General features: G+C 39.8%; 1 protein-coding gene across 3 annotated transcripts in view; it reads right to left on the bottom strand.

The window, feature by feature from the left end:
* Nucleotides 1-15,014, bottom strand: part of ARMC9 (armadillo repeat containing 9) — a 45,483-nt gene extending 30,469 nt beyond the window's left edge. For 2 of the 3 annotated variants that reach the window (XM_054385902.1, XM_054385904.1), the window contains exons 1-8: nt 14,964-15,014; nt 13,617-13,742; nt 12,964-13,134; nt 11,750-11,905; nt 8,455-8,547; nt 7,174-7,198; nt 2,282-2,439; nt 444-542 (exon numbers count right to left, since the gene is read on the bottom strand). In XM_054385902.1, coding sequence (XP_054241877.1) covers nt 444-542; nt 2,282-2,439; nt 7,174-7,198; nt 8,455-8,547; nt 11,750-11,905; nt 12,964-13,134; nt 13,617-13,742; nt 14,964-15,014 — 879 coding nt within the window. The remainder of the gene's footprint in view (nt 1-443; nt 543-2,281; nt 2,440-7,173; nt 7,199-8,454; nt 8,548-11,749; nt 11,906-12,963; nt 13,135-13,616; nt 13,743-14,963) is intronic. The other variant, XM_054385903.1, reaches the window with a different exon arrangement.
* Between the last annotated feature and the right edge of the window lie 308 nt (nt 15,015-15,322).

Raw genomic sequence — 15,322 nt, 5'->3', positions numbered from 1 at the left:
ATGATCCTGTCTGATCCTTTAGCTGGCAAAGACAATTCACTCTTAGATTATAGATGCATCACTGACAGCATAAAGTACAGAAAGGAGAAAGGAACTGTGTTCAGAGCTGAGCAACGCTTTCCATAGCTAAATCAAATTGGCTAAGATAAGCATCAAACCACACTCAGGACATTAGTTATAGGGTTGGTTGTTCTAGGGGTTTTGTTTAAACATTCAGTTAGCATTTTAACAGACAGACAGACAGAATTAATCATACCTAGGCAGCTATGACTGAGTAACCATATCATTCACCAGCATCTGAGATCAGTATTGCCATATTCTTATACAAGCTTGGACACATGATGTTTTGCCTTTGCTGTCTCACACTCATTATCCAATATACAGCTGAAGTGGTATTGTCTTTTGAGATAGCTACTGTAAGAAACCCAAACATTAATACTTACAGTTCCAGGCCTTGTGAAGTCAATACTATGTGCAACACTTTGTCTCATCTGATTGCTAAACAAGCGAACATAAATGCTTTGAAGATACTCTGGTGTGATCTAAAAATTAGGAAATATAAAGAGAACAGGATTATAGAAAAGTTACACTTACTACCAGACAAGTGTTTCGTATACTAAAGGTTGTTGGTTTTTTTAAGAGGGCAAGAAATCACACACTTGAGACTCACTGATGCAAGCCCAAAGCGCATACTACAGTTGCGTTCAGAAATTAGGGAAGCTCCACACTCTCTTCATCTGGGAATAGTTATGCTATTCACAAGACTATTGCTAAACACTTTCAGAGTCTACAAGAAGCCCAGAATTTGTCACACCTATGTTTACAAACAGATTTTCCTCAAAAGACAAGTTGTCCAACAGCCAGTATGAAGCAGTTTTGTCCTTTAGGCTTAGGCAATGATATGTTGGTGTACTCTCTAGCTAAACAGCAGAACTTACACAACTGTTTTCTACAGCAAAAAGAAATATGAATTGCAGAGTATGGCACTTTGTTTCAATGCAAAACATCTCAGCAAGTTCAGGCAATAGAACTGCTTGCTTTCAGAACAGAGGTGAGAGGACTGGGATTACAAAAATGTCAATGGGGGCACTTCTGATATTCACAGATCATAGTGAGACAATAAATCCCTTCAAGCTCAGAATGCTCTACATTCAGCCCGACTTTATTCAGTACCCAACTCCACGTAGGATTCAGAAATCCAGAAGCCAAGATTCATAACGGAAGAGCACCCTCAGCTGGACACATCTGGGAAGGACCAGAGTGACCGCCCAGCACAAGGCTTACAAGGGAAATTAAACAAGCATCCGCAACAACAGATGAGCAGCATCTGCTTCCTCCACTACAAAAGGTGCTTGGAGAGCACTGAAGTGTGAAATGGGAGGCAGAAAATTAATGACTATGTGTTTCCTATTATCTAAGTTCCTGCGAGCATCTGCTCCTAATACTTTTCCTGACCTGCTGTAAAGCAAAGCCCACCTCCCTGTGGTGATGGTGTAAGCAGACAGCATTCCCAGATGCAGAGTAACAGACTAAGATGTTCTTGCTGGTAACAGGAGGCAGGTACCTGCTGACAGGCACAAGAACTCCTAGGTCATTCTTCCTGCTACCAATTCACAGCTCATTTCAAAGCATCTAGAGGCTACTAATTTCTGCCATAAGAATAATCTTCAAGTTATAAAGAAGTTATAGTACGAAGACATGCTCACAAAAGATGAAGCATAAGAGTCTCTTTGCATAAAAATACCATAATAAAGTTGTACCTTCTGCAGTCATAGAGTTTAACACAATGAGTAACTATTACTCCAGTCCCCTTTACTATTAAATTAACAAGTTCATCTTAGCAGAATAGAAAGCAGAGCTTTTCCTCATGAAAATTTTGGATGAGAAGACTCTTTGCACCACAGTGTAACTTAAAGCAGACAGTGTAGTAGTTTTAAATATACAACAACCTTTGATGGGCTGGATTGCAGTCAGTAATCACAGAAAGGATTACTCTGATCACTGCTGATGCCAAAGCTCAAAGGGGACTCTCACAAAAGATCCAAGATGTCTTGTGAGCTAGTTTCCTCAGGGTTTCTAAGCCAGCACAATTCAGCCCATCTTCTGCACTACCTTCATCCCAGCACACAGGGGCAACAGAACAATCTCTCATCCAAAGTCCTGTGTTTCATTCCTAAAGAGACAGAGTACTTAGAGAAGCGCTCAAAACTAACGTTAGTGGCATTCCCTCTCCATTGTCTGGGGGATGGAGAAGCAAGTACACATGTGAGTCACCTCTTACCATCTTGCCACTGACTGTGGCCTCCAAGGAATCCACCAGCTCTGCAGTGACTCCAATGAGATTATGGTAGTCTGTCTGCATTTTGTTAAACCGCTTCAGGCAGGTCATGGTCCTGTGCTCAGATTCCACTAACTGTTGATGAAGATGTTGCAGCATTTCTGTCAAGAGAATAATAAAACCTAAAAATAACATCACCTTTTCAACCAGAAGGACAATAGAACCTAAAAGCATTTTTATCTTTGTGAAGAGGTAACTTCAACTGCTGCTGTGGAATTACTTTTTTCCAAGGGGTGAGTTGTCACTGCAGGGATAATTTCATGCTAGTAGTATGATTTCATTTTAGTGCAACTGCTGCAAGTGTTTATTTTTATCTTAATTGTCCAAAGAAACAAGTTGCTTTGCAGCTACAGCGGCAATACAATTACCACATAGTAAACATGACTGAATACTTTTATGAAGAGGGTACTGGTTTAAAGTTCTGTTAATGAAAGAAGTTCCATTCCACCAGAGACATCAAATCAGAGGAATGTATGACATAACGCAGCTCTGACTTTCTTAACTCAACTTGCTATCTGCAGATGAGATTCATGAACTATCTTCCACATTGACTTAAGTAACAATGGGTAAAAACACTGAGCAACTGGAAAGGTCAAGTGCCACTTCAAAGATAAAACAAAAAAACAGGAAAATGACAGATCCAGACCCAGAAATTCATGCCAGTGGGTTTATGAAATAGGCTGCTTTTTTCCCCATTTATATTAAAAGCAGTAGATGGCAAAGCAGCTTCTTTTAATTTCAGAAAATTTAGCAAAATTATCTTTTTAATAAGATCTTTTTGAGAAAATATGCATTAATAATCTTTAGCTATAAACTTTAGCTATAAATTGACAGTCCCAAAGCAGGAAATACAGAGAAGGTGCATCTTCTTACTTGTAATCTATTTTTTTTTCAAAATCTTTGAGTTAACATCAAAAAAGACAGTTATTTCACTTTCACAGCTTCCTTCTATCTAAGAATGGCTGCTTTCTGACAGCCATTCATGAATCACAGCATTCTGCACCTGCAGACTGACATCTGATACCAAACTGTAACTCAAAGTAACCCTAATATTATTTTTCCTTATACTTCCCAGGAGGGAGCCAAAATCAGTGTGAAGTAACAACAGAAGCTGTGACAAGCCACAGATCCTGTTCAGCTGCAACAAAACGTACTTGAAAAAACACCAAACAACCCAAACACTAAAACATCTCCCTGTAACAAAGTAATCTTTCTGAGAACATCGACTATTGAAATTTTTTTTAATCTGTTAAAACCATCTTAACTGCAGTCAATACTCTTCAACTTAAAAATCAGAAGAGTAAAGAGAGCTTCCAAAGACAATCCAAATTATTCTTCCTTGGTAACAGGAAGCCACTCAACTTTGATTTTATTTTTATTAAGAGGCATCACTGCTAATCTGCTGCCACACGATGCAGCTCCAAACCAAGAATATTTTTCTAAACTAATAAAAGCTTCTAAGAGCAACCATTGCACAAAATTAGCCACTCTCTTCAGCACTTTTATTCTTTTGTCTAGAGGAGCAAAGTGTTACATTTTTATGTAACTGTGATGCAACACATTTGTTCTGAAATTTCCAGTGCATGACTTTCACTTAGAGGAAAGCTGGAAGCACCAGGTCATGAAACATAACCCTACTCATAATTTGCTTGCTTTTCATAGCCCAGTGGAGAAAATTTCCAGTGATGAAAATGTATCTTCCAACTACAGTCAGCAGGAAAAACTACATAACCAAAATGCCACACAATTCATGAATTATAGTCTTGGAAATTAAGCAAGAGGGTGCAATTTACAACTTGCCTGTTAAATCAATTACAAACACTGATCTTTACTGAGAAAAGGGAGCCAAAGAGAGGAATCACAAAGTCTTGGCATATCTTGCATTTTTTTATATCACTACCTTCTCATATATAAATAATTCTACTAAAAAAGGAAAAGTATTTAATGGAAATGCCTCTTATTGAAAGAGCAGGAAGCTTTCATCACTGACATGTATCTGACCCCTGCACTGCCCAATTCCCCACCCTGCATTCCTGCCACATCTCCATATTTGTGCAGACAGACCAGGGAGCTACCATCCAGGTAAAAATTAGTGTTTAGCTGCACTGCCATCTGAGCCAGGACTGGGGAAGAGGAAAGAGTGCTTTTGAGAGGCAGTTCACATTTATGTCACCTTGCAGCAGTGATCAAACTGCACCTGTAACAGGAATCAGAGACTAACACAACACATTTGGCTTCTCTCCTTCCTTTTCCCAGAAATAACTCCCAAACTGACAGATGCTTTCTGCATTTGATAATCTTATAGAGGGAAGAAAACCCCAACCTCTGGACCCAATACCAACCATTACTCATATGTGGAGAAAAAGAGTGGAAAATAAAGGACAGAGGACTAGCCTGCTGGTTTAGGAAGATCTAGCATAAAACAAAGCCAGGAGTCTGCCAAAATGAAGATGCTGGCATTAGGCAGCATCTGAACTACCTCAGTATTCTTGCCTGCTCTTTCATGTATGTAATAGTCAAGCCTTTTGATTCCACTTCCTGTGAGCAGCCAAGGAGTTACATATATGCACACAATTCCACAACAAGCTTTTCTCTTCAAGGGAGAGATTGGTTCTTATCCTTTGTAATAACTTGCCTACAGCTCAAACCTGTTTCCTGAACTTGTGCTTTCTCTTTTTCTCTAATCTCAGCCCACCCTTAGATACTTTGCCAGAAGCAGTGACTCCAGCCAATTGGATCTCCTGCGTACAATGCAGCAGAGCTCTCAGCAGAGGAGTTGCAGGTCCCAAGAGATGCTGTCAGACACCAGGGCTCCTCAGGTGACAACAAAACCTTGCGCTTAGGAGAGGCAGTAGTTGCCTCGTCTCCTTGCTTACCTTACTTCCATAAAAATGACTATTCATTTTCTAACCTGACACCTTCCTGCGTTAATAGTTGTTCAGACTATAGCAAATCTTGACAGACAGGTAGGTCACACTCATTCTTCTCTTGTACAGCAGCCTGACACTCTTTCCCAACTCTCTCCTTCCCTGAAATGGTGGAAGGGGGGCTGTGAACTCATCCAGAGACTTATAATGGGTCAGTGAAGGGACAGACACTGAATACACTTCCAAACACTTAATTTCCTCTGTTCCTGTTAGCACAGAGGACACACAGAAGGTCTGATGATCTTTGTGCAAGATGAGAACCATTCTGCAAATCTTCTCTGCACAGACAAACTGCAGACATATGGGAGAGCTGTAAGTTAAGCTCAGCTGCCACACAGACAGCTTTGGAAGTCATACAAGTACTAAAGATTTTCAGCTAGTGGGTAAAAAGCCAGACCGTAGCAAGTTAATCAGGTAGGGTAAACACATTAAACTCTCCAGGACACCCTCAAGAGCATAGGCACTACTCCACCCAAACTTGAAGTGCTTCAGTGTGTCAGACTAATGACTTGCAACTATTTACAAAGGGCTGTTTTTAGGACTCTCTGCCATACTGCTCTACATTCAAGTCCCGCCTATTAATTTTCCCTGCATTTCTCCTTCACTGATAAAGTAAATATTCTCCAACAGTAAGTATGTGCTGTGGATCCCATGTGATCTGAGCAGCATACTGCAAAAAAATAACCTCTCAGATCCAAGACTTTCGTAAGAGAGAGGCTTCAAGTAACCTTTATGACAAATCCAAACCACTGCAACCTCCAAGGCACAAAATAGATCTGCAATTTAAGGCTGACCTGTATAGACCCAACACCATAACAGTTCCTGTACTTGTACAAGGCACAGAACTTGCCCAAAGATAATTAGGCCCAAAATAACTCAGGCCCAATCATGTGGTTATTTGTTTTTAATCAGAGTATAGAATTACTGCCTTCAGGAAAGTCCACAACAAGAAAACAGAGTAACTTCTGAAAAACAGAACCCCACAAAGACCTTTCTATTTTTCTGTAAAGTTGTAATGTAATGCAAAGAACAAAATAACAAGGAGAACATCTGGAACTCACACTGGAAGATGAGCCCAACCTTCTCTTTAACTCAGTCTAAAATAGTAAATCCTCAGTGTAAAAATCCAGATTAACTCAAGAGGGAACATCATTCTGGGAACCCTCCTGGGCTCATACAAACCCCTACCAACCAAGTGAACACAGAAAGTCAGGTGAAAAAATGAATGCAAGGTAGCTGGGAACCTAAATTCTATTGAATTGATTTTTAAAAGGCACATATTTCAAGGGCCATCAGGATCTAACAGGATTCAGTGCTGAAAATGTCATTTTTTTAAAGGTCCCCAATTCACTTACACATTTAAGTGTGTGTAAGCAGCTTCCCTAAAAATGCAACACATCAGACAGTCATATTAGCACATTCCTTATTCAGGAGATACCAACATGTACAGGTTTAGGAGTTTAAAAAGGATGAGTGAATAGGAACTTTGTCTAAGATCATTAAAATAACAATGAGATCTGAAGTCTGGAAGATGTGGATAGGCTTAAGGAGCTATGGGAAAGGAATCTGAGGAGGCTTACTTTCATCATAACTAATAATGGAGAGCTGGTGTGCACTTTGTACAGAGTTCTCCACTTGTTTTCACCATATTCACAGACAGATTAGAATTAAACTGCAAGTTCTATTACTAGGCCCTCTTACATTTCTAGGACATACATATGCTCATCCCTACTGAGCTCCAGCAGTCTAGCACTAGCTACTGCCTAGATAGGGGGTCCAGATTTCAAAGGCCCTTTTGCCACAAATCACTAGTTTCCTTGTCATTGCAGGTGTATTTTCCACTACTATTACAACTACATATCTACATTATTTTTACAGAATATCCTTATTATGTATCTCAGCACTTACCTTTATTGTACTGTCCATTCTCCTTCTGTTACACAAGTAGGATCAGTTCAGGAAAATTTCATTATGTGTTTGTTCCAGAAACAGACTGAGAAATTCAACCAACTGGTAAATGCAACCAAGCCAAATATTCCTACTGTTCAGGCAACAGCCAATGCCTGATGCTTCACTGGAGAGCAAGAATAAATGAATCAATAATAAATACATACAAATCTTCCAAGTGCACAGTGCACAACGTTGCATGGAGACTTGAGACTTTTTGCTGACATTTAAAGATACTAGATTCAGTCCTGAAATATGAGATATAGTAACTCCAGTCTAAATGTACTAACACAAAAATCAAAAGTCAAACTGCTGGTATTGCATAAAATCAACATACAAATACCCAAGTGTTTTTAGGGCAAGTGATATTTTATACCTGAGAAATATTCAGGTCTCAGTTAGGATCCAGTTCTTTACAAAGAGGAATGATCAGAGAGAAAATTTTCAGTGATTCTGTGCCAGACTCCTACACAAATATCCATAACATGGGAGGAAAAGCAATGTTTTGATCACTGCTCCCCATCCTAGCAAATGGGCAAGAATGGGATAGAAGGAATCTAAATTCCAGCTCCTCATTCAATATCATCATGACATCATGCTACTTTAGGATAAAATAAAATATAGCAGGAAAAGGACTTTCAACTTCTCATTTTGTTTAAAAGCACAAAAGATTATAAAAAAATCTATAAACAAAGGCTCCAGTTGAGTTCTCTCTACTTTGCCTTTAACTGTACTAACCAAAAAAAGAAGATATTTTGTCATGTAGATAAGACAAATTAGGGCTGACAACACAGCTTAAACAACATTATTAGAAAAATAATAGAGTCTGAAACAAGCCATTCAATAAAACAATTTCTGGAACCCTTTAAAGCCCTGGAAAACTTTCACCTAGTCCCTGAAATAGCTAATTGAAAAGACTGATGGCTTCACAAATGCTAAGAAAGAAGTCAGACCAGGGCAGTGCCTTCAAGTATCCTGTGCTTTATACATGGCAACAAAGAATGGTCACAGGATAAATATGCAAGCTGCAAGTTTGTGTGCATCTCTGCATTGTTTTTACATAACCTTTTCAGCAGTTGTCTCGGAATGTGGAATATAAACAACATTTCCTATCATAAAAACGATGAACTGCAATGTTACTGCAGTTCTGCAATCAATCCTGGCAGCATGTTCTTCCAATAAATAACACTGCCTCCTTACAGTAATTCTAATTATCTTCAAAGTGTTTCCTCAAAAGGATACAAATAAAGTAAGAAGCCGAGGAGTCTGTCTGGCTTTGAGAGTCAGAGACAGGAACTGTTCCAATCTTGTCCTTAAATCCAATGTCCAAGAATCCTTGAAAAGAAAAACAAATGATGACAGTTGTTCACTAAATATGCACACTCTGCTCAAAGTAGCATCTGGATCACCACAACCTTCTGCTAGTAAACAAAGCTGCTGGCATTGTACCAAGGTCTTCCCTTGGCTGTGACTGAAGTGAATGTGCTTGCTAGCTCCCCATGTAAGTGTACAGAATCACAGCATTAGGGGTTGGAAAGAACCTTCAGAGATCAAGTCCAACCCCTCTTGCCAAAGCAGAATCACCTAGGACAGGTCACACAGGAATGCAGCCAGGTGGATTTTGAAAGTCTCCAGAGAAGGAGACTCCATGACCTCTCTGGGCAGCCTGTTCCAGTGCTCTGTCACCATCAAGAAGTGTATCCTCATGTTGAGGTGGAACCTCCTGTGTTCTAGCTTGTACCTGTTGTTTCTTGTCCTGTCACTGGGCACCACCAAAAAGAGCCTGGCACCTTCATCTTAACACCCACCCCTCAGATATTTATAAATGTTGGTAAGATCCCCTCTCAGCCTTTTCTTCTCAAGACCAAACAGTCCCAGTTCTCTCAGTCTTTCTTCACAGGAGAGATGTTCAAGTCTTTAATCATCCTCACAGCTCTCCTTTGGACTCTCTCCAGCAGGTCTCTGTCTCTCTTGAATTGGGGAGCCCAAAACTGGACACAGTATTCAAGGTGTGGTCTCACCAGGGCAGAGTAGAGGAGGAGGACAACTTCCCTAGACTTGCTGGACACACTTTTCTTAATGCACCCCAGGAGTTAGAAGAGAGTTCAGAATTACTCCTAGTCAAAAGCTGTAAAAACATAATGTAGCTTTATTTCATTTGTAAACCCATCATATAGTGTTGGTGCCTTGCATGCATGTGCAACAACTGCCCCTAAGCTAGAAGTACCTTTAAAATATAAACAGTGTGAAAAAAAAAAGATCGAGAGGTTATTCATGTATTAAATACAGTAGAAACCAACTAATTATATATTATTCAGCTTTCAAAAAGTAACCACTGTTGTCACCTTTTACTCCTAAAAATATCTGGGGAAATTGTAACTTTCGTCAATACCTATTGCAAACATCATGACATGACATCAGTGATTAGGGTAGAACATTTCTAAAATAAGGATTTGGAGAAAAACAACTCACACATGAAAAACCAGAACAAATCACCCACTAACTGGAATGCTGTCTTCTGCCTGACGTCGTGTCTCAAAAGCACAAGAAAGCAGTGCTTAAGGAACAAGCCAAACTACACCTAAAAATTCACTGAGTACTCATTTCTTCTATTTCAAACCTTCAGTTAAGCTAGCTTCTGCTTGACAAAAAGCTAGCCAACAAATGAAAAACTACACTCTTCCACCAAATAGCAGAAGCTTCCTAAATTTACTGCTGTATATATTGCAGGCTGCTCTCACAGCCCAGATTTGCCCTTATTTCACCACGCTGGAGAGCATACAGAATTTACTTGCTGTTTTTACCAATTCAGTATGCAGACAGTGGTGCACAGCAGTATGCTGTATATTACCAAAGGAACCATGTCTCCTACAGAGAGGAGTGTATATTATTTTTCAAGATGTATTACACAAACAGATAGGAACTGCAGCTATATAAAGCATCAGATTCCTGAGGAAAAAAAAAAGTAACGTAAGAACACTGCTTAGTAGACTAGTGACTCACTGCTGTTCTTTCTCAAACATAAAACAATCTGTGTTTCAACACTAACATGGAATGAGCTGTACAATTCCCACAAGAAAATATGAGTGACTGTGGACTAAGAGCTTAGACACTGGGTTACTATGAATAAACCTGAGGATCTTGCCTTCGATAAGGCATTAAACAAAAAACCAAAACAAACAAGAAAAACACCAAGCTGCTAAGTATAATTAAAAAAGAGTAGTCATATGCCATCTCTGAGGTCAACCACTACATCTCATTATTTATAGCTAGTCCCAAAGGAAATGGCACTATATGCCTTTTTTGGTGTTGAAGTGGAGCTCCTTATCAGCTGCTATGTTCAAAGTCAGCCCTAGGGTAAGTACCACCTAAGCTTTGATTTGATATCAGAAAAGTCTGTGGCAGCAATGCAGGCTGAAGATACATCCTCCCACCATAACAACTGCCTGCAGCTGCTTAGACAAGTCAGCACAACTGTCTATGTGGTAGGATGGTGAAGCACTTCAAGCATTTAACTCTGCAAAACACTATACATATTTTACAAACAGATTTGTGTACATGTGTACGTGTGCTGTACACACACATTCATAGACAATAAAGCAGATCAGTTTCCTGATCCAGCCCAAGAGCAACCACATAACCAGCTGTTTCCAGTGCACACTTCTGCTCTGCAAAGTCAGCAAGTGAAATGGTGGCTGTACCTTCCCCACAGCAACATTTTGAAATGTCAAATCACAGATCTAGACATCATTTCCTACCTATCTACCTGCATGGTGCCCAGAAAGCAGTCACTGTAAGGGTGTTTTATTACTCTTTCATCACCAGAATCAATGTGATGATGATCTAGTTATGCTGCACCTACAAATGAGCACAGCTACAATGAGATTATTTTGAAGTTCGAGCACACTAAGGTCTACACTCTCTTCTCACCTTCCACATGCAGGCCTAAGAACTGAACTCTGAAACAGCCACTCAAAGGAAGGGGCAAAAAAATACTGACCAAAAAAATTAACCCGTGGCAAGAGTCACCAAATCCCTAAGCACAGCTATGGCCTTCCATCAGTTTGGGGGTTTGTGAGGGGATAAAGGGGAAGGGTCTCAGAGCACAGACACCACCAACTCTTTTGCTGTTACAGGAGGAAAACTTTTAACTGTGATTTTTTATCTTCTCTACGTTAAATGAAACTGCTTCAAGTCTCTTTATGCCTAGCTACAGTGTTTTAAATCCAGTTATGGATACACAGCAGGGTTGGGCAACAGCATATAAACAAGCAAGTGGAGTTGAACAGCTACATAGCAGTTCCCAGGAGCATCTGTATTTCATGGTTGTTGGAAAGGAAGAAGCAGCAACTCTTACTTAAGGACTTGAGCAACACTCTTACAACCCTTCCCCCACCGAATAAATGCTCTTTTATGATTGTACACTTTTTGTTACAGGAAAAAAATAAAAGTGATTACCAAAGTGAACAACATTCAATATTCATCATCCCAAGAGAAACATCGTCATAAATACCATCTCTGTAAAACAGACACTTACCTGGAAAAGTTCTTTAAATGAAGGATGTACTATGGGGTTTGGAACAAAAGGCAAAGCATAGAAGGGAAGAAACTCTGTAGTCTGGCTCAGTGCAGCTCCTTTTGTTTCCAGGTATGCCTTAAAATGAGAAATCCTTTCCTCAAGTTCAGCTTTGTCCTAGGAGATCAATCAGCAGCATATTTATTTTGAAAACTGCCACCCCCAATGCACTGTAAAGCTGGCAAACACAAACAGACACTTAAATACATAAACATCAAGTTTGAAATCCCAGAATATTTGCTATCTAAAAGCAACATTAATTTAAATGGAAAGCATTATACCTTGTTTTCACCACTCAAAAAAGAAAATTTACACCGATGTTGTCGCTTCTGTTATCCAAGTCCAGCAAGGGACAATTGCTCTTTGAAGGTGCATTATTCCTGCCAACTTCAGGCTACATTTCCAAAGCAGGGTGACATTTCCATACTCAGGGCAGACAGCAAACACCTACTTTAGACATGCTACATTTCACTGGTAAGTGCAGATCTGTAAAAGCCACTTACACAGCACCAGGAAAGGGAGCTGGCACACAGAACAGACTAAAAGCTCCTTAGAGGCTGGAAGACACACTGCAGGCATCCAGATATTCCTGTAGTAGCTGACAGGTGTATGGCAGGAGGTATTAAGCCCTGGGTGACTCCAGGCTACTTAAGTGGGGGCTGGACTAGATGACCTTTGACCCTTCCAAACCAAACCATTCTGTGATGTCTCTTCATGACAGAAACCCCATTTTACGGAGACTTTATTTTATGACAGCTTGGAATTATAGTTTTCAAAGTAATACACTGAGATGTTCAAGATGCAGTTCTCCCACATTATCAGAAATGTTTATACTTCAACAAAAAGCTTCAGTGCAAACTGGAAGCCAGGTGTTTTCAGAATCTCACACTCTTACAACAAGGCTACTACAAGAGGTGTGAAAGTACCAGCAGTCTAGTATTTCCCAAGCTAAAATACTTGAAGAGCTCCAAGATAAGGATACCTCCAACTTCCATCTCTCTACTTCACCATAGAAAGGATCTGCTTCATTTAAAATGCAGACTGTGGCCCAAAATCTGGATACATATTCTGGGAATTCTTCTTACTGAACATTCCATCCTCATGCACAGTAAAGACAAATAAATTAAGTAAAACAAACAAAAGAATCTGAGGTTGGAAGTATGAATTAAACTTACAGGCTTTCCCACAGAGTGTTTCAAGAGGTAGGTGGCAAAGTGGACATGAAGATAGAACTCCAGCTTCTGAGCAGCTGGATCATTGTCACAAACCGAAGGTGAAATATGCTCCTCCCAGAGTTGGAAGAAAACTTTCTGCTCACCATTATCAAATGCTATAAGCAAGTCTTTCTGCAAAATGGAAAAGAATTCAGTGAAAAAACAAAACCAGAGCTACATTTTTTCAACAGTAGGTTAGAGAATGAAGAATTCTCCACCTATCTTCAGTATCTTTGAGAGCCTGGATCAACGACCAAGACAAGAAGCGAAGCCCACATTTTCAAGCATATTGATCCAGGGACCTGCTTTTACCACAAAGAAACAATAAATGCCTATGGTGTGTGAAAATTAGTCCTACTAACATATGGCAAGATAAAAACCTAAAATACTGTGAACCAAAACCAGTGTCTTGGGTTCAAACAGACTGTAGCTCTGCAAAAAAACAACGTCAAACTTGAAGGTTCCTGAACTGGAAGAGGACTACTAGCAGACTTCTTAAAGTAACTAAGAATAATCAAGATCAGATAATCTCACTGCTCTAACAAATCACACAGTGGTGACTGGCCTTAAACTGGTTTTAGTATTACTCAAAGTAAGTGTAAATCATGCATTACCTGAACAGGCAAAGCTTGTGAGTCTCTTGAAGAAACACCTGCTGGCTTGGGTAGTGTCTTCCCTTTTATTTTACATTCCTTTGTAAAGACTTTCACTGTTTCTTCAAATTCAGCAAAATTCAAATACTACAAGACAAAACCATAAAGGAACCTTTTAACTTTTTTTTTTTAAGATTATTAATGCTTAAATGAGTGACTCAGGAATTGCCAAAGTCCTTCAAAATTTCTCTGCAGCAGGGTCCAAAATACAAAGACTGCACATCAGCAAACTAAGAACTTGTACCTGATGTGGGAATCGAATACTGTCTCTCAACTAAATTTCCTTCTGCATCCTAGAGAACAGTACTGACAAATATTGATGCCCCTCAATCCTGCCAGTAATTTCATCCAACCAAAGGGGAAAAAAAAATAACTAAAATCCATCAATGCTATACCTTGACTGAAGAAATAAGTCCTTGCAAAGAGTGTTCTCAGAAGACAGAACTCTTAAGTGTGACTCACATCCACACTAGTAGTTAGACAGCTTTAATTTTAAGCCAAGTCACTCATCTGAAGTTGTGCAAGCAAAATTAACAACCAACTAATCAAGCACTGTTCTTCTGTGAAAGAGATAAACAGTCCAGGCTCTTTTTTCCACCTTGTACAGTCACTATACTATACAAGATTTTCACCACAGAAGTTTTAGTTATTGATTACTCAGGCATCACATTTCACTTTGCAAACTTGATCTGGATAGCCAGTTGCCACAAAGAACAAAAAATCATCTACTTTCTTCACTGTTAACACAAACAGTAGTGTAGTAATGATTAAGTACTTAAACTTCTTTTTCTGAGATTTTTAAAATCTGTTTTCTGAGATCCACAAAAAGATTGAAGCTGTGTATGATTAAACCACGGAGATCAGTGATATCAGGGCTTCAGCCTGGGCTTTGTCAGCTCTTGAGTTTTATGTGCCTCTGTAATTTTATATATATATATGGAATGAGGAGGCAGCTAAGCAAAGTTTTAAAGATCTCACCGTTATCACAGGTTGGACCTGAGCCCCAAAGGTGTCTGCGAATCTAATAAACTTAATGAAATCAAAGCCTCATTTTCAATTAACAATAAATAATTCTAGATTGATTTTATGTTTGAATACTGTCATTTAATGGATACTTAGCCCTTTGAATCTACACAGCATGGCAGGAGACAATATGATTTCAGAGTGTAGAAAACACTTGACCATGTAAACATCTCCAGAAGTTAGACCACGGTTACAATGCCTGGCTCGGAACACAAGCAATGAAATCTTGCCTTGCTCGTTTCAAAAAAAAAAAAAAAGAAAAAGAAAAAAAAAGATAAAACCAACCTCTCTCACTAGTTCGAGTAACTCAGCTTCATAAGCTAGAACATCGCCCATCTCTAAGCGTTACTGGTAGGTCTCATCATAGATAAACCTAGAAAATCGTACAGAAGGAAGGTGTCAGCAGATAACACAGCGCTTCGTACAGCCCCGCGCAGCCCTGCCCTGCCCTGCCCCGCACCGCCCATCAGTCATCTCATCTCCAAACTAAACCGCATGAGGAAGTCACCCCACTCCCCCTGTAAGGCACCTACAAAGCAGTTCCGAGGCCGACTCTCGCCAGGCCATGGGGCGCTCACGTCGGCTCCTCACGCATCAACCCACGTATGCAGCCCGCCGCCCTCCCCCCTGCCCCCAAGCTGGGG

The sequence above is a fragment of the Indicator indicator genome, chromosome 13, assembly GCF_027791375.1.
Source record: "Indicator indicator isolate 239-I01 chromosome 13, UM_Iind_1.1, whole genome shotgun sequence".
NCBI lineage: Eukaryota > Metazoa > Chordata > Aves > Piciformes > Indicatoridae > Indicator > Indicator indicator.
This window is presented reverse-complemented; position numbering and strand designations above follow the sequence as displayed.